At 39.0% G+C, this 20,543-nt stretch overlaps 1 protein-coding gene across 3 annotated transcripts in view; it reads right to left on the minus strand.

The window, feature by feature from the left end:
- Nucleotides 1–20,543, minus strand: part of MTMR7 (myotubularin related protein 7) — a 52,661-nt gene that overhangs the window by 26,266 nt on the left and 5,852 nt on the right. For all 3 annotated transcript variants that reach the window (XM_063335862.1, XM_063335863.1, XM_063335861.1), the window contains 4 exons: nt 7,906–8,028; nt 6,657–6,819; nt 2,322–2,479; nt 723–851 (listed from right to left, as the gene is read on the minus strand). In XM_063335862.1, coding sequence (XP_063191932.1) covers nt 723–851; nt 2,322–2,479; nt 6,657–6,819; nt 7,906–8,028 — 573 coding nt within the window. The remainder of the gene's footprint in view (nt 1–722; nt 852–2,321; nt 2,480–6,656; nt 6,820–7,905; nt 8,029–20,543) is intronic.

Consider the following 20,543-nt stretch of genomic DNA (forward strand, 5'->3'; position numbering starts at 1 on the left):
ATCTTTCAATCCAAGGGTTTCCTTTACCTCAGCTGCCAGAAACAGAAATGCAAATAGTCTAGGTAGAAGTTTTTTTCCAAACGATTACAGACAATCGTGGGAGTTCATCACTCAGCCCTGAGAACATCTGTCATGGAGAGGAGAAGGTGGCACTCATCGCTCTAATGGGCAGGGAGAGTCTCTTTAACAAAGACACGACGCGCTGCTCAGCCAAAATTTGGTAGCTCTTTAATTCATCCTTTTTGGGTCTATTCACAGATCTTTTCTGAAGATGCTACTCCTTATTCTGTAATTGTTGCAAGTATAGTTTTTCCTCCTTATTGACTTGCTCTCGCGCTGTGGCTACCAGGTCCTAAATTGCTCTGTTTTCCTCCCAATCACCTGCTAAGCTCCCTGCTACTGGCCTTCACTCTTCTGCCCCCCATGTTTCAGGACCTCTTCTACTACTCCACTTCCCTGCGATACAGAGATCACATCTTTTTGTGTCAGCTGGATGATGAAGCTGGGTCTAAATGACTGCATTAAATGCCTGTTAATGAACTAACCATAATTCCAGTGTGTGCCCATATGTACAAACCACAATAACCAGACTACACTAACCGTCTTTTAAATTATTTTTTTTTTAAATAAACACTGATTTCTTCTTGTGAAAGCTTAATAGAAGAATTATGAAAGCAAGGCCAAAATAAGCAAGCACTTCAAAGCTACAAATTCACACTTACGTTGTTATCTTTGCAGTAGTAGGAAAGAGCTGGAAAACGCCTTCGGCTCCGAAATTTAGAGCTCCCCACTATGATGTGTGCAGTCGCAGACTTTGGTACATACACTTCCGTAGGATAGGAGTCACAGACCTGTGAAAGGAAACTCTGCCTATTTAGTCTACAAAATACGACTAACATTAGCTACCTTCACAGCAAAACCAAAATACCAAGGAACTCTAGTCTCAGGGAATATTCCCTTATTATTGTATATATATCACCTACATTTCTCAAATAATAAACAGGTAGACCATACATTCAAACCAGGAAAGATTCACCATTACGTATAGCAAGGTTGTATTTACAACTGAGGTTTCCTCTGTAGCTGAATTAGGAAGTAAGGATGGGAGTGGGTGAAGTTCCCAAACACCCCTCTCTTATAATGGGATGGGACTATAGAGCCAAATTTTCCAGAAAATCTGATAATAATAAAAAAATAATGACAAAAATAGGGACTTGGAGAAAAGAAATTATTCTGTATAAAATGAGGATACCGAAAGGCAAGCAGCCCTGACAATGCCTATGACTTCTGAAGGGAACCCAACAAGCCTGCAAAAAAGCCCAGAAGTTCCTCTGGAGACAAGTGGGACCACAAATGGGTCCTGGTCTAACTTCCGTTTCCTGATCCTGCCTGTGGCATTCTGTCTGGGGTCAAAAGCATATCCAGTATCTCCCTGGGACTTTCTGAGATGACTAAAGGAATTAGGATGCCCAGGAAGAAATTAGGTTCTGAGAGAGCCAAAGATATGTAATGAAGGAGAAAGAAAAGGGTTTGTGGTTACAGATGCTGCTGTGGTCAACTGGGGTTTTTTTCATGATGCCATTTTTCCTACGCTTTATCTTGAAAGAGATTAAAACATTTTTTCCGCTTGTTTTAACAAAAAGAAAACAAACCATGGCAGCAGATTCAGTCTTCTCTGAGAACTTCACAGGCCTTCCTGAATATGGATATGCTCCAGCAGCAAAGCCAATGGAGTGCATGGACACACTTCCTTCAAAAATATTTTTATTATTATTTCTCACAATTAATTAATATTCTAAGGACTTCAATTGTACAGGACTGAACTAGACAGGACCGCAGGCAGCTAGGAAGAGATATGACCTCTCAGGTGACTGTGGAAAACACTATCAGTCAATTCCAGAGGCTTCAAAAGGATGGTGAGAATGGCCAGATAGGAAAAAATATTGCCAAATCCACTATTTCAAGTAACTTTTTTTTTCTTAAAATGACTGAGTAGTAATTTTATATAACCCTATATGTCAGGGAAACACTTGTTCAGACATGTAACATTTAAGTATGATTTAAACTTCTCCCCAAGCAGCCAAGCACTACTGTTTCAAACTTACTGTGTACAAGTTCTCTGTGCTGAATTTCCACATGTATTAAAGACACCTCCTCTCTATGTGCCTTTTTATGTAAAAGCATGGAAGAACTGCACCTTACTACCTGTATGTACAGTGCTGGGCACAAAGGGATCCTACATCTAAGCACTTACTGAAGTCCACAGTCAGACTGCTGATTCCCTTTTCAGCCTGTGTAACAGAAAAATCACAACAACTCACTCCATAGTCTCTGTTTACATCGCTAATCTGCCAATAGTTGTTTGGAACACCCATCCGATTATATTCTTCAGTGAGGTCCACAAGCCTCCAGCCTTGTTCTCGTTCTTCTTTATCTAATTTTGGATTGAATGAGAAACAATACAGCTCTTCGTATTTCACTGAAAAACACCAAGCAAACAAACAAACAAAACCAGTAAGACACTTCCGGTTTCTCATGCTGAAATCATACTTCAAAGCCAAAAATTTGATATTGTCCTTTACGTAGTTTCTCTTTTAAAATAATATGCTATACAAAGCCATATCCTGGCTTATAACTATTTTCAAGCATACTTTGAAGTACAGTGCTGTTTTGTTACTTGTATACGTTGCAATATATTTGCCTTATTAGTAATGCAACTTAAAGTATACTGTTCTGCTAGACCTCTCCTCTATTGAATTGTAAAACCCTCCCCTAACATGAAGACAAAATGCCAGTGATAATATGCTTTCACCCAAAGAAAACTGAAGTCAGTGCCAGAATAAGCACTTGTTCTGCAAAAGTATTTGCTGGCCAGAGGTAGCTTAGAAAACCCTTTATGAACGTAACATCTGTCCTGTGACAAAGATGAAAGATCTGAACAATATGCATGCAGCACAATCTTCCAAAAATGGACTAACTCAGAAGTCTTTGTCCCTAAATAAGGAAGTTTTCAATAGATTCAATGAAATTTTAATTTTGCGGATTGCAAAATTCTGTCCTTGAATTATTAGCAAAGGCATTCATGATACAGATGTTGTAATAGCATAAAAATAACATATGTTACATCAATCATTTCATCATGACCGTGAACTTGTTTAAGTAGCTATGCCACCTGTCACCCTCGGTCAAGGACCATATAATAAACTTGCTGGTGCTGGAGTTTTTAACTTTTTTTTAGGAGCATATCCCTATTCATGCTAATGAGTGTCTTAACCCTGGTGACCAATGGCAGCCAGACACTATTGCCATTAAATGCCAACTGTCCCTGATATGATTCAGCATATAGCCTGAATTTAACATTCTCATTGCTACCTCAGATATTGTTATGTCACGAGGGCATGTTTCATTCTGTTGCTCTAAAACTGTCTGACCGATGGGTTTTTAACTTTAGAACTGAGTTCTCTCTGACTTCACAGTTTCCCAGTGATACACTTGCTTCACAATACAATTTTAACGAAATCAGTAAATTTAAATACTATTCTTTTTCTAATAATATGTACCTAATAAGCAGTGTCTTAGAATACTACAGTACGGAAGTTATAGAAACAAAAATAATAACAACAAAGCTAACCACAATATTAATAATAGTAAAGCTTCTATCTTGTTCCATAGAAAGTTTGTTTCTTTTATTTTGATTATGTCCTTCAAAGGTGTAATTTAAGTTATATTTTGTTTTCTAAATTTCAATTAAAATGAATGTATATACACACAAGAAAAGCATGAACATAAGGAAAGACAACCAGATTAACTCTGCCAGGAAAGTACTGAAAGTCAACAAATTCATGAGTAAGGAGATAGAAATGTTTTGCATATCATCTGACAGTTCAAACTCTTCCTGTATGCTCTGATTTCAAATTTCTGTCATGGCACAGATTAGGAAGACAGTCTGGTTTATTTCTCATCTGCTAACATGAAGTTTTAGCATAATCCATAAATCCAATCTGAGATAATTTTAATAAAGTGCTTTTGGTAGCAATCTGAGCGCTTATTTTTACTGCTTGGTTGTCAGAAGCACCTGGATTTTCTTTACAACCAGACCCACTGTTCAGAGGCACGTGAGAAGCCTTTAAAAATCCACCTATTAAAATATATCAAGGTTATTTATGACAGAAGTCTGACTCAACATTACAAGTATTATTACATGAAGATATCTAGAGGTGGTAACAAAAATGTTAAAGTATTAATAGTCAGTGCCTTAAAGCTCAGTTATCAGCTCTTCTCCAGCTTATAGGACCTTCCCTAATCTTTCTCAGTTATTTTGCCATAAGCATCTGCAATCCTGCCATCACACCTTGTATTGGGTTTGTGTGGCAAGGTTTTGGTAGCCAGGGGGCTAAAGGGGTGGCTTCTGTGAGAAGCCACTAGAAGTTTCCCCTATGTCCAATAGAGACAATGCCAACCATCTCCAAGAAGGACCTGCCACCAGCCAAGCCCAAGCCCAAGCCCATCAGTAATGGTGGTAGCACCTGTGGGATAACAGAGTTAAGAAGGGGGAAAAAAACCTGTGCAACAGCAATTGCAGCTGGAGAGAGGAGTGGGAATAAGTGGGAGCAACAACCCTGCAGACACCAAGGTCAGTGAAGAAGGAGGGGAGGAGGTGCTCCAGGCGCTGGAGCAGAGGTTCCCCTGCAGCCTGTGATGAAGACCATGGTGAGGCAGGCTGTCCACCTGCAGCCCGTGGAGGTTAACGGTGGAGCAGATGTCCACCTGCAGCCCGTGGAGGTTAATGATGGAGCTGAGGAGCGGAGTGATAGAGCAGCTTTGGTGGGCACCTGGTGTCCGTCCAGGGTCAACCCACTACACACCTGTAATAACTGTTAAGGTCAGCTTGTTTCACAAAATGCCTTAATTAAGCAAAACTGCCAAACTCAGCTGACAGCTTGACCTTATTAAAATGCTATTAACAGCTGGCAAGAGTAAAATCAAGCACAACTTTGCTCCTTTATTGTAACTAGGACATCACATAACATAGAATATAAGAAGCCAGTATAAAAGATGGGCTTCATTCAGCTTCAGCTATATGGTGGAATGAATTAAACAAACCATCAGAGAATGAAAACTAGAGCCTGCATGAGTCAAATTTTCTCCTCATGGAGTAAAGGGTACCTTATAATGCTGAGTAAATGTATTACCTTAAGGAAGTACAGCTTTGTGCCCAGACAAAAAGACACAGCAGAGCACTTTCAGGGTACATATGGCTCAACTTGCAATCGGAGCCTTCTAATTTTGAGTAAGCAAGATTTTATCCTGCCTCACATGAAGATCGGATATTTTGCTGAAGAAAGAAAACTACAGTGCAGTTGAACTATGCAAAGAGCTAATTCTATGCTGCTCTTATTGCATCATCTTTGTTTGAACCTTCTTATCCATTGCAGCCTGCCACTGAACTTGTATTCATAGCTATTCTTCTCTTCATCATTAGGTATGTCCATATCCCAGCGTCCTGTTCTGGTGCATAGCAGTACACACACCTCCTCCTGGCTCCAGGCAAGGAGTGTTACAGAATCACATTCCTTCCAGCATGCACGAACTTGCCACTGAGGCCCATGGAATTAATCCAGATTTACATCAGCAGAACCACTGACTGAATTTGTTTTTAAATTTCTCCAATTACTTTCATCTTGCATCACCTAGCATATCAAGTTACTTTATCAAGTTGCATATTATTACTACTACTATCCAACTTATTATTACTACTCCTAACTATCCTGATTATAGAAGGTACTTTATAAAGTTCAGTAGCTGTGCTGGCTGACTGCAATTTTTTCCCCCTCTATACAGATAGATAAAATTCGTGTTCTCCTAGCAAGATACAAATTAAAGCCAATGTTGTCAGTTTTGTACAGAGTGTGGTGAACATTTTATTTGCATACTGTTAAAATAAGTTATCATTTAAAACAAAAAAAATCCAGAAGCCTTCTCAGCTGGTTCTTAGGAAAGCGGCTATAACGCAAAGGATCAGATGTTGGACTTTCATGGATTTTCATCAAAAAGAGTAAAGGTTTCAAAAAGAACTTGATTTGAATTCAGAAATTAAAAAAGACTACATTCAAAACCTAGGTAATAATAGGCACAGGCAGTCCAGTGGAATAAAGCAACTACTTGCTGCAAAGTTTTCCCTGATTTTAAGAAATTTATGCACAGCACAGAAAGGGAAATTCAGACCTTAACATGGCCACTAAATACATCGTAAGTTTTTTGTCACAGCAGGAACATGAAAATTCCCTAGATGTAGAGACTTGACAGTATTTTCCTAAATTCACACCTACACGAGGCATACAGTAAACAACAGTTACACATGAAATAGCATTGTAATTTATTTTATGGCCAGCGATAGCCTAGAGTATCATTTTCAACAAAAGTTCATGACATACTTTATGGAATTAACTACTTGTTATGATGTACTTTCTTCATTGCTCCATAAGTGATTATTTTAATATGCTCATCTACTCAGAGACCTTTTCTCTCACAACACATCTCTAACAAAGCATTTTTTCTTAACCTGCAAAGTGCAAAGATGCCCAGCTACACTCCTTCCATTATATTCTCCCTCTTCAGCATGAGGAAGGACTTTTGTGACAGTTTCCTTCTCATACCTGGTCGTGCTAGACGTATCAGAGAGATGTAAACATCATGGCAGTCTCGTTCCTGAGGGATGACCAGCTGGATGACCTGGAAGTTCTTGCAACGGATCAGCAATGGGCAACCGGTGGCAGTGGTGGCCTGCTTCTCAACAGAGGAAATTTGGCTGTGAAGAACCTGTGTGGGAATTGAAAACAGTTATGCCAAGTGATTCAAATGTTAAGGAAGAAAAATAATTATTTATGATGATGTGCCAGGGCAGACACAGCAGCTTTCACTACTGTTTCAGAAAATACCCACACTCCTCTTGCAGTTTTGGTCCTATCTCCAGCCTCAGGCTCAAGCAGCACCTCATATATCACCTACAGACAAAGTAGCTCTTGGAGTGTTTCAGCTGCTCAAACATTAGCCTGGTCATGCTATCTAAAGCTTTTTGTTTGTTTGCTTTAGTGTAAGCTAAAAATTGTCATAAAAAGAGCTCTTTTCATCTGCCTGTACCGTTAAAAGATAAACAAGCATCAGTTAGATAAAGCTAAAATGTTGGGGCTGCTCACTGGCAGAATGGTAGTCCTGATACTGCATCAGATGAGACGAAACATTACAGTAACAATCAGGAGGGCACTAGTGGGACCAAAAGAGGATAGAGTTAATAACTAGTACAAAAACAGACAAAGGATTCATAATTAAGCTACATAAAAGACCCTCAAATTGTATGACACCAGAGCTATATCTGTACCTATATATATATACACACACACACAACATATGAAATAGACATGCTCTGAGATAGACCCATCAAAATACATAACTCAAAATACTACACTATGAAAAAAACCAAACCAACAAACCAACAAAACCCAAACCAAAAACAACTAAAAAACCAAAATCATTAATCCAGCACAAGCAGTCAGAGAGAAAGGCAAGAGCCAACTGAGTCAAGGTAGTAATTCACATTTGAAGCATTTCTCCTCAATTCTTCCTGGACTACAGGAACAGCACTGTAGTCTACAGAGGCAGTTCCTCAGAGAAACACATCTGGTGTTCGTACGGTGAAGGTCCTTCTACTCCTCTTACTGTGTTGCAATATCCAGAATCCATTGACAATTTTCAAAAATTACCAGGCTGGAATTTCACACGCTCTGAAGTTATAAAAGCATCCATATGCACTAATTTACTATGTCTAAACTTTGCAAGTTTTTTTCAAATTGCCATCAATAAAGTGCCACGCACTTACAGCTAACTGAAAAAAACAGAAATTCATACCCAGGTTTCTTTACGAGCTTCAGAACCATTCTCCACAAATATGACATGGGTAGCTGTTAAATACAAAGTTCCCAGTGCAGCTTTTCTTGAAGATAAACGATCAAGTAACCGAACATTTTCCACCTATACAAAGAAATGACAGAGGAAAAAAAAGAAATAATTAGGCTATGACATACTCTGTCATAATGAGATCTCAACATCCACATTTTGTCCATCACAAACAAATTGCGCTAGCCTTGTGTTTGAACAGCAAAAGCTGACTTAAATGTTGCTCTGAGAAAATGGAAGGCGGGGGGTGAAAAAAGAACAAAGTTAAAGATGACCCTATCACTTTTGCATTGAAATAAACACAATTTTGCACCACTTTCCTGAAAATCAGAATTGTGTGTGAGAAACACAAAGAAAAAAGAATAAAAGAATCAGCAAAATCAATGTGATTTTTTCAATAATGCAGAGATTCCAGGTTAGGTTGACAGAAACTTCCTAAAATGCTCTCAGAGATGGGATGTAGCCATGTATTCTCAAAACTTTGCAGAAATAATTCCACTGAAATCACACCAGAAACAGAATGATGCCAGCACCTAAGAATTACATGTTTACAATGTGTATTCCAAACACATTTTAAAAATAGGAATAAAGAAATCCTTAAAATCAAAATAAGCCAGTTTTGGTAGCAAAATGCTTAAAATCAAACAATTACTAAAACCAAGTCTTGTCCCTCAAGGCCAGTTATAATCTGCTTTAAACAAAAATAAAACAGCTAGAAAGCACGGATAAAGTCTTTTCCCAGGACCATCTACTTCAGAGGTCATGTATAGGGGTGAGGAGGAATGGAAGAAGCACAGCACTAACCCAGCAAGCATTCAGCAGTAAGCAAAAGAGGAGATATGAAAGAGGCAGGGATGATACAAAAGAAGGATGTAGGCAGTGCCCTTCTAAAAGGAACCCACAAATAACAACTATAAAAATGAGGGTTGTCTGGACAAACATGAGGACTTTACTGTGAGGGTGGTGAGCCCCTGGCCCAGGTTGCCCAGAGAAGCTGTGGCTGCCCCATCCCTGGAGGTGTTCAAGGCCAGGCTGGACGGGGCTTGGAGCAGCCTGGTCTGGTGGGAGGTGTCCCTGCCCAGGGCAGGGGGGTGGAACTGGATGGTCTTTGAGGTCCCTTCCAACCCAAACCATTCTATGATTCTATGACTGCTGTATCGGGTCTGATGGTGCACAAGGCAGTCATCACCCTCACCCGACAAACTGAGGTGTCTTGGGCCATGACACACAAGCAAAGCAGACTTCCACATGGCAGGGCAGGGGCTGAGGGTTGAATTCCCAGGCTTCCTACTCACATCTTCTCCCCACTCATCAATCAAAGCCAATGACTGAACAATGCTAACAAAGCTCGTTTGTTGTTTTTGGTTTGGTTGTGTTTTCTTTTAAACACAGAACTACAAATAAAATAAAGGTTGGATCTGAATAAACAGAACGGCTGCAATAAGAACTGTGTGGTAAATTGTATTTCATGAAAGCAATCACAATGGCGGCACTGGGTGAGATGGGAGATTCCCCTGGCCCTGCAGTTTATCTCTTGGAACGGACATGTGACACGTGCTGTTGTTGAGGGAAGAGTACAAGAGGCAAGTGTGTACTGATGCTCCCTCAGGGTGTTATCCCAGATTCTAAAAAGCAGCAGCTCCAGGGCCCTCCTATTAAGTTTAAGTTTTTAATAGCCCTAACTGCCTTTTTATTCCATTAATTTTGTTAAATAACATTTTGAATCCCTGTAACCTATTGGCACCCACAACACCCTGTGAGAGTGAACTTCACATTTCAGCTATGCATCGTGCAAAAATATCCCTTCCTCTTGCTTCTTTTGAACGTGCCACCAGTAGCAGGTGCACCATGCGCTTGGTGAACAATTTGGTAAGCAGGGAATGCCATTCCTTGTTTACTTTCTCTGTGTCACATATGCCCTTACAGATCTTTCTCTCCATCCTTACGTTCCTAGACTGAAAAGCCCAACTTTATGTAGTTGTGAACTTTATGGAAGCTACTCAAGACAAGCCCTTCCACACTTCTGATTATCCTACGAGAGGTCTGTTTCTTGAGAAGAGGCCAAAAGTGCAAACAGCAGCCAAAATTTGGGTGTACGATAGGTTTGGGTGGTGGAATGGTGATGTTTGCTCTTTTGTTCTCTATTAAATTTTTAAAAGTTTTCAAATATTGCTTGCTTTTTTGTCCTCTGCTGAACACAGTGGGGTTGTGTTGGGTTTTTTTTAGAACTAGCAATTGTAACTCCAAGTCATGTCTGCATACATAATTTAAGACCTACCCCCCTTGTGTATTATATTATATTTATTAATGATTAAATTTTTCCATCAGTATCATGAGACGTTGCTGCAAGCCACTACAGCAATCTTTCATTTCTCCTACCCTGAATAATGTCAGTACTATGAGTGAACTTTGCCACCTCTGGCATCTCCTCCCCTCCCCATATCTTTCAAAATGTTTGTAAGTTGAACATCATAGGCTCTTACAGATTCGTTGGATCTCTAGTGACGAGTTCCCTCTGTTGCAAAAAAGGACAATATATTCTTACTATTTGGTTCTTATTTTTAAATCAGTTATTACTGAGAGGCTTGTGTGCCTTATCCTGTGATAATTAAGTTTCTTCAAGACCCTTTGATGAAGGACATGCTCAATTGAGTTTTGGAAGACCAACTAGCTCCTATCAAACAGATCACCCTTGTCCACATGTTCAGTTACTTTTTAAAAAAAATTTTAGAGATTCTGGGTTCCTCTATGAAAGCTATGCTGATTCTTCCCCTTTTTACCATACTTTTCCATTAATCTAATGATTTAGAAGGGGGTCTAGGGAGTATTGCAGCTCCTACCAATTTCTCAGATTAAGTGTCTTATTTATCACCTCCATTTTTTTCAGACCCAGAAACTTTTAAGCATTACAGCATCATTACTGGCTTGACAATTTTGTACTGTAGTTCTTTTAACTTGCATGAATACCATCTGCTCCTGGTAACTTTTTACTGTTCATCGCCGACAGTTTCTTCTGAAATCTCTTATAACACTTTTATTGGTGACAAATCTTCTGATAAGTTCTTGACAGAGAAATGCACCAGAATGGGCATGTCCATAAAATAACTTCCTTACTTTGATCATTTACTTGTCCTGTAGATTTTTTCTCAGGATTTTATCTACTTAAAGACAGCTTGAAAGTGGCTTTACTAGTAGTTTTTGCCAAGCTGTTCTTCAAAATCTCTTTTGGCCTGCCTTATTTTGTTTATATATTTAACTTGTTTATGCTTTGTTGTCCTCATTTAGGCACAACTTCAACTTGAAGAAAGCCCTTTTACTTCTAACAAAAGAAATCCTTTTAATAAGAGACATCCTCTTACTCCTTCACCCTGCTGTTTAGCTATGCAAACCTTTTTTTGGTCTGTTAAAGCCTTTTTCTGGAAGTCGGATTGTAGTGAGCTCCCATATTTAGACAATGTTCATGACTCCTACAAACATTTTAAATTTTGGCTCTCTTTCTTTTTGAACAATTTTCACATTTTTATGTAGTTTTCTCTTTGAAGTTAAACATTGCCATGGGAGATTTTTTGCCCCTTTTTTTTGCCCTTTACCCTTTTTTTTGTCACATTGATTATTTTTCTTCCACTAAGTTCCTAACATGCCTATTATATCAATATTTTATACATTTATATATTTATAACCAGTAACTTTAGTTTCAACACTTGTTTCCCTGACTTTTAATATTTGTACTGAAACACACATATATTTGGTCTAATTGTCTATGTTTCTTTGCTCTGGTTACGTGGAACTTTTAGCAATTTCTATTTATTCAAGAATATAGAACTTTTTATACTGACAATTTTTTGTGACACAGCACAGCATTCAAAACATTGTCCATTTTGTGCATTATAACAAGAGCTTCTCAGTTTTTCTGTACTTCAGTGTGGATAAGTACAACTCAGAATGGGCTCTCCTACCAGGCTCAACAAGGAAAAAGTACTGTTTGTGAGATGATGCAGTGGACTGAATTTTTAGCTAGCCCTTTTTTCTGCTGACCTCAAGGAGTATGGTAAGAGTCAGTTAAAATTACTGAGAAGAATCAGTTAAAATTACTGAGAAGAATCAGCTAAAATTACTGAGAACTTCAAAACTTGGCTCAATGAAAATTAGCATGATTCGTTGATTAACCTTGGCTAGCTCTTACATGATATATGTCAATCTGTGATTGCAGTATGAGAAAAATAAAGCAGATTTACTAATAACTTGCCTCATGAACAACCTTATCCTATCTAACGTAATTTCCAAAGGGAAACTAGAGTCTAAACTCTATCTGGATTCAAATCCACGGTTCTGATTTATAGTAAGTGGCATGAATTGCCTTCAAGAGCAGTAAGGGTCTCTAGGGGTCTTTAAGGGTTTCGAAGCTCTCAGGAGCTTGATCTAAAAACTCTCTGCATAACCCCCTGCATGGGTTTTCTTCTGAGCCCCATCTGTACTTCTTCTGCCTAGCTTCCAGTTACTCAAACTTTCTGAAAAAGTTTCACCCATGGACAGGGTGGGGTGTGTGGGGGTGTGGGGGTGTGTGTGTGTAAAAAAAAGGCAAAACAGAGCTAGTCTCAATCTTAGATTTCATTCTGCTGATCAAAGGAATCAGAGAAGGAGCCTTCTTTCTTCTTCTTCTCCACCTTTCCAATCAGGAGAAGAAAGCCAAGTCAAACAGTGTCTTTAAATGGTCTAGAGGCAATGGGAACATGATCATTTCCACAAGAAAGGAAAAAACGTTCAATAGTGCTTTGGAAGAAGAAGAGTTTTTCTATCTAAAAAGTAGTGGCATGCTGAGAAGAAATCAGCACTAATAACAAAAAAATTTAAATTTTCCTTCAGAAAGAGACACTGTAGTAATTCGTCTCCTACTTTTTCCTCAAAAAAGTGCTCCATCTTTTCACTAAAACTACTGTAGGCTTTATTGGAGAACCTAAGAAATCACGTGTGTACTGACACACATCAGGATAAAGCATACACACCATGCACATGTGCTTTGCCTAACACCAACAGCTGGTGGGAGAGACCAGATCAGAAAATACCAGGTGAAGAATAAAAAAAAAGGCAAAAACAGATTGTAAAGCTGAGAGCTGGAAGAACTCAAGAAGCATAAAAGAAAGCATTAGCCAAGCGAGTCTGGAGAGTGGCATCTAAGTAAAAACTTCAATAATTTATTTGAAGCTGTTGCCCCCGTCATTTATTTTTGCCCGGTGACTGTGGTTGTCTAGGCTTAAAGAAAAGACTGCCAAAAGATTTATTTCAATCATTACAACCCCTTACATGGGGATAAATAAAGTTGGCTAGAAACTATTTTCAATGCAACACAGATGACAGAAAAAAGGAGGCAAAAATAGAAGTTAAAGGGAATGCAGATTAAGAACAGATGGAAGGCACTTTTTACTCAGAGAATAAACATGACAAATGACTTACAAACAAGGTTGCCAGGAGGTCATTCAATTAAAGAATGTCATATTAGGGAAAAGCGTGGGTCAAAGCTTTATTCAGGCACAACTCCCACCAGTTTCAATGGGACTCCCACCTAAGGAAGAATGGCAAAGATATGACCCTGAAAGTGTTCAGAAAAGTTGGTGTGCCAAAATGTTATTCCTAAAAATATCCTTGTACCCTACTGTTTTCATTTTTAGTATAGATTACTTCTTAAATAAGCTCTGACTAAATGGCCTATTTTTAAATGCTTCTTGAATATGGTACCTTCATTCTCACTTCTTTAAGACGTATTGGTATCTCCAAACACATGGCAGCAGTGTAAAAAAGTGCAGAAGTTACTGCTACTTTTTCATGCTGTTTATAACTGCACATGGGAAAGCTCCTTCAGGTGCAGGATCAGTTTTGAGTGTGAACTCCTACTTGAGTAGGGAAAGGAGAGAGGAGCAAAGCTGTAGAGCAGATTGCTCAGACGGGAAAAAACTATGCCTCGGAACAAAACCTCAGCCACAGGCCTCTCCACGTTGCTTTGCTTCCTGACACAACACTCTTGCACAGCAGGAAGATGCTTTCTGACACAAAACCATCTCTGATGTAGGACTTTTGAATAAAATCAAGTCTTGAATCAGGGAAAACCATCTCAAAGTGTTTTATTCTCACTACACAGGTTTTCGGTCTCTGTGTTTGCTTCCCATCTATTAGCTAAACTTGAAGTAGAATACACTTGAACTGACAGTTCTGCCATGGTAATCACAGAACTGCCATTACAATTATCACCGTGCATCTGGAAGGAGAACACAAGTGGAAAAACCTACCTGACAGCCAAGAACAAAACAGCTCTGCTCCCAGGTATTACCAAGTGCTCCCCACTCCTCTTTAGAGGTATTTCTCTAATACCTTATCACAAAAAAAAACCCGAAGAAAGGCCAGAAAACCCTTACAGCCAGGAGAAAGCTGCTAATTAAAGGTAAGCAGGGAATGACTTAGCTCAGGCCACATCCTCAGGAGCTTCTCCGTTGGTCAGCCATTCAAAATTCATTGCTCTACAACAAAAGCTTGCCAAAGCAAGTTCCAGATAAAAGCTGATCAAGAGCCTTGACATTTGACTGGTCTAGCGGGAGCTGTCCCTGCCCATGGCAGGGGGGTTGGAACTGTATGATCCTCAAGGTCCCTTCCAACCTAAACCATTCTATGATTCTGTGACTGTACAAAGGAGTTTCATTGATTTTTCAAGGGTAAAGAAAGACTGCTTTCACAACAGTCTTTGCTGCTGAAAAGGTTGACACAACGCCAAGGAATGGGGCCGGTTAGGTTAGTGGCACACACTTAGCCCTAGAAAGGCTTCTTCTTGCCCATCCAGGACTTCACCTTCCCTTGACCTCCTAGACTGCCTGGGCTTCTGCTGCCTTCCCTACTCACCTTGTGGTGTTACACATGCAAGTAAAAGCAAGAAGAAACCGAATCCTGGGAATTAGTGACAGGACTCTGACTGGCTTCAGCACTGCAGGCACGCAAAAGCGAGGGGAAGAGCTTGTGCAAGCCAAAAGCTTGAGCCTAATGAGAAAAAAGGAGCACAGCTGGTATGGTTTGAGGCCAAGTGGAATATTTGAGCTTTCTTCACCCTGGTTGACCCCAGCTATCCATGTGTTTAGCATAATTCCTGAGGGTGAAAAAATACAGCATGCAAAAGACCAAATGCTCTTACAATTTTTTTCACACAAAGATAGTATAGTGTTGTACTCGTTAAACAAAATATACAATAAGTGATCTTTTTGCATAATCTTGGAACAAGAATAAAGGAAAGCTGAATTGCCAACTGATGCTGCTATTTAATGTGGTTTCTATTCTATTTCATAAGAATCACAAAAACTGTAGTTGATCCATGTAACTTTTCTATATTTCCATCTCTGAAAAGATTTCCCGAGTGCAGTAAAATAATGCACAATCAATCTGTAACACAGAGTCAGATGGTTTCATATGTCAAAAGAATCAATCAAAGTCAAAAACGTCAAAATCATTAAATTTAAGTAAAGACACCTTAAGCTCTGCATTGTAAAAGAATTCCTCAGGGCAAAGTGACAGGATGGGGGGAAATAGTCAAGAAAAATCTAAGCAAGTCTAATTTACTAAAGGACTAACATGAAAGAGGAATACTGGAAAAGAGCTGAAAAAAATTATAAGGAATGACTTGTAATGTTAGCAAGACAGTGAACAAATTACCTAACAATTTGGCTTAAAAACCCACTATTGCCTGCTAAGATCTATAAAAAGTGGGAGGTCAGTACCATATTATCAGATATAGCTGAGTAGCAGTTGTATAAAGGATGCAGTGTACCGTAACTTACTACAAGCGTATATAGCATTGCAATATGGTGTCAACATTGCAAGACAAAGCTCTTCCATAATGTGTTTCCTCTTTCAGTCCACACTAGATCCCACTTATCTAGCTGGATGGGACTTTGAGCAACCTGGTCTAGTGGCAGGGGGGCTGGAACGAGATGATCTTTACGGTCCCTCCCAACCCAAACCGTTATATGATTCTATGATCTAGAAAAGAAGAGCACAACTGAGGAATTTCCTAAGTTTTATGTGTGTTCTATTTAAAAACACATTGAACAGCTTTAACTTCAGAAAAAAAGTGCTTCCTCAAGTCAGTAAATCTTAGTACATTTGCCAAAAATTGTTTAGATTTAGTTCTGAAAAAAATATACAGAAAATTATCATATTGCTCACAGCAGTAAGCTGGAGTAGCGAGAAAGAATTCTGCGTGCAGCAAAGGGGCAGTGAAAAGAAATGTACGTTTAGATTTCTCCATTTGATACGGGCTGCTCCTCGCATGTGCAAAATGGTGCCCTGATGAGCAGTCTATTTTGGAGCAGCAGCACCAGGCCATTTCAGCTGTGCAGGCCACAAAAGATTCGCATTAGAGATGGATTTGTAGGACTCCCTTTTCTCACGGTAACGATCTGGCTTTCTCTGCAGAGTACACCTGCAGACCAGGAAATGTCAGTGTGTATTTCCTGTTGCAAATAGACCATTCCTTTAGCCTACAGACACTGATAGATCAAATACCACCCATTCGAGTCCATTAACAGCAGGCTTAGAGATTCCAGCCCTGACCACTCCAAAGCCAAACTTCCCAAACCCTCTGCTCCAACCTCAGTCTCCTACTATGCATAAACAGAAATCAAAGAGTACCCTGCAGACATGCTGTCTTAATGATTTTCAGTACCATTTTTTAAGTGCAAAAAGTTTGAGAGTTACTGGTTTAGACACGGATACCAAGACAGCAAATTAAAGCATGTGGCTATCCATGTTTTTTAGAGCTTGTTTTATGACTTTATCCAGATGCTTCTTTATTGAGGGTCACATTATTGAAAATATGAAAGTCTGGCATAGAAAATCGAAAAGAGATCTGCCAATTGCAGAATTAGGAAAATATTTATATTATTATGGACTTAACAAAGCAATCTAAATCTAAAAAGAATAGGTACAAAACTAGAAATCTAAAGACAAATTACCTTTCCAATTAATACAATGAGTCAGTATACTGATCTCACAAGGGACAAAGTGCCTTGCCATTCACACAATGTGGTAAAAACCAGGTATTTAGAGAAATGCTTGATTTTAAAAAAATGAAACAAAACACCAAAACACAATGCTATAACCAAAACAGAAATTAAGTCCACATTGGAAACAGGCATTGGTATGAAAATCAAGTTTCAAAAGTGAAAAAGCATTCAGAATAGAAGGACCCTAATGCTAAGGGTAATGTAAAATAAAGAAAACCAAGTGAAAATAGAACCAAAACCAGAAGCCAAAATGCTAGATCCTGAGTCTTTTCAAGCCAGAGGAATCCTTTCATTGCCTTAAATGACCTTTGGATTAGGACCACTGGCTCCATCAATGTTCATGCTTCAGGACATAAACTTGGAAGCATCTTCCTGGACGGATCATGCTTTCCCTCACTTCCCTTTGCATTGCCTGTTAGTGTTCTGAATCAGATGTTTTGGTTACAAAATTGGAAGCACCATTTGTCTGATGTAGTAAAACAGCTCCTGTGCTCACTTGGTAAGCCATTCACCTCACAAAGATCAGTAGGCTCCTGGGCTCACTGTAGATTAGAAATAACCAGTAAACATTGAATTAGCTATTATTTAAATGGTCGCCTATCCTACAGACTCTTACTACTACACAGGCACAGAGTTTTGAGATGATGAATATATGACATGTTTTAACAGCTTTACTTGTTTCACATGACACTTCCAATGGGATGGCCAAAGCTCAAGAACAGAGAGATGCATGAAGAGGACCACAAGAAATTTTGTATTTTTTTCAAGGGAATGTGTATCAATACATCAGTATGAGAAACGCGACTCATATTACAGAATAAGAGTAGTGAACAGATGAAGTTGGTTATTATGACAGAAAACAAAGAAAGTATTAATGCCGTCTAAGTTTCAGTACCTGATTTAGGTAACTAAGTTAGAAGCTTATGCACTTGGAGACTGTGAATCTAGTCTAATGTGATTCTGGAAATTCCTTTGACTATGTCCATGGAGCCTCTGTTCTTAAATGATGCACCTAATGCTAAATAGTAAAAATCTCATCCCATAAGTAGTGATGACCAAAAGCAAAAAACAAATAGGAGAAAAAAACAATGCAAACTTCACCCAAATGCACAGAAATGTGAAATTTCAGCTGAAATGGCACTCCAAAGTTTTAGTTCTACCCTTCTGTAACAAACAAGTTACTTGAAAAACCACAGTGGCATACCATCATTTAGATAATATTTCACTATGCTGCCAATAGAAAAATTGCAACCTACTTTAACAAAGTAGGATTTTTATGGATCATATAGCAGTTTTACCTGTGCCACTAACTCCACTACCTAAATTTTGAAATTCCAGCAACAGCATGTAGGGTCTTGTCTAATGCCTCACCAGAATAACACTGTTGGGCCAAACACATCTGTAGTACAAATAAATTTTGCATAGATAACAAAATTAGGAAAAGAGAATGGCACAGGAGACCATGACTGTGGTGTGCTCCTGTGCTGAATCTGCCAAGATTAGTTTGGTTCCTTGCCCTAAGCAATGTACATCTAGTGCTTGTGCGGCAAATAGAAATAGCCAGTGCCTTGGATCACTCTGGCTTAGTCTTTTCTTACACCTTCAGAATGTCCCTGCTGGTGCAAGGTCATCAGTCTGGTACGTTAAATCTAAAATCTACCTATGTTGGAGTAATTTCTAGGGCAATCGCAATCAATGTAACATTTTATTTATTCACATTAAAATCCCAGAAAAGTAAAAGACAGGTGCGACTAATGGAAAATGAGTTAACTATTGATGAAAATGTCTTCTGTTTCAGTATGAAAAATTATGATGTCCAAAGTTTTTCACCTTGGATGAAGATTTTTTGACTGTTTAAAAACAGCAACACCTCATTTTGAAAACTTCAACACAACATTTCACAACTTGAAATTTCATCTGCTCACCACTACTTTGATAGACACCCATCCCTTTGACAGTCCTCCCAGAGAGCTGGCACCCTGAAAATCCTGAGCACCAAGTCCAATGTCTAGAAAGGGGAACTTTTTGGGGGAGGGAGGAAGGCTTCAGCTCTACCACATGGAGACCAAATTTGTGTCCCAACAGTGAACAAGCCTGAATTACCTGAGTTTCCAGGTTCCTGGTTTCACAGGGTGAACTGAAGTTCTCAAGTCCACAGCCAAATGCAAGTCTCACAGAACTTTGAGATGTGCTGGCCTGGCATGGGCTGGGAGAGCAGCAGGACATTGACTATGTACCCCGGAACCAAGAGTTAGCTATGGTTAGGTCTCCAGAAGAACTGACCTAGGACTGTGGAGCTCAGAAATCCCAAAGACTCCAATTTCACTGCTGACTTGAAGGAAGGACAATTCTCAGATCCCCAGTAATCTCCTGGGTAGGCAGCCAGGGAAACAGGCAAATTTTCATCAGAACCCTGCTGATGCTTTCACAGAACTTCAGCAACAACAATAGCCTTCTGTGACTCATTTTGTTCTGGTAAATAAGAACATGTCAATTTAAAATTATTTAATTGAAAAGTTCCTGGTAAGGAAAAATAAAATTGTAAGAGCTGAAGAATGGAAAGAAGGTGGAGTCCAACAGAAACACTCCAAAAGAAGAAAAATAGCAATACTACAATCTGACAAGCCTGGGAGAAAGAAATAAAACATCCAAATCAGTGAACAAAAAAAGCGAAATACTGCTCAGGGAATTAAAAAGCTGCCAAAATCTTCCAATATAACAGGACAAAGTCTGGTATTCACATATGTACATGGGAAAGAGCCAAGCTAAACCCATGATGTGGGGGAGGAAGAAATCCAAGACCTGAAGAGCAATTCTGGCTGTGTGATTTACTGAAATTAGAATGCAATATTTGTCTTTAGCAGGAGTTAGTTTAATTTCACTAATAATGAAATTATCTGGAAACCCACCCAAATCAAAGACAGCTCTGGATCTCCTCCAACCTCAAAAAGACATTAAGTGACTTAAATGATAAAGATGATGAAAAAAGTGAGACTGATATGAGCAATCCCGACCTGGATGGTAGGGCAGTCAGGTTATCTATGAAAATATGATCTATGAGTGAGGTAAACTGTAAATATCATTTGTATGAAGTTTGTGGTCCATACTATAATCAGGCTGTGGTTCTGACATCCAGTCAAATATAGCTAAAGTTTAAAAGTACACAGTTCTCTGAGGTCGGTTAGAAAAAAAAAAACCAAAACAAAAAACCCTTGAGTTGGAATTTAATTAAAAGGGTATCATGAATGCACAATAACCATGATTTGCATGATCTTTTGACCATTTTCTGACTAAATCTTTTGAGAATAATGGCTGTTACAAGATTTTGTTTAAATCTAAGCTGACGCTAATAAGCAGATCCCTTGATGAATCTAATTCAAAATGGCTATTTTAGGAGCAAATTCCAAACCGGGATATTAAATCCAGTCCCACATCACCTAGATATCCTCTGCAGTTCCTATTTTAATTTTATCCACCTCCAGCCTTGAATGCCAAACCACAGAATGCTTTTCAGCATCATATATTCAAAGCTCATTTGTATTAAATTTACCA

The sequence above is a fragment of the Chroicocephalus ridibundus genome, chromosome 5 (assembly GCF_963924245.1).
Source record: "Chroicocephalus ridibundus chromosome 5, bChrRid1.1, whole genome shotgun sequence".
Classification (NCBI taxonomy): domain Eukaryota; kingdom Metazoa; phylum Chordata; class Aves; order Charadriiformes; family Laridae; genus Chroicocephalus; species Chroicocephalus ridibundus.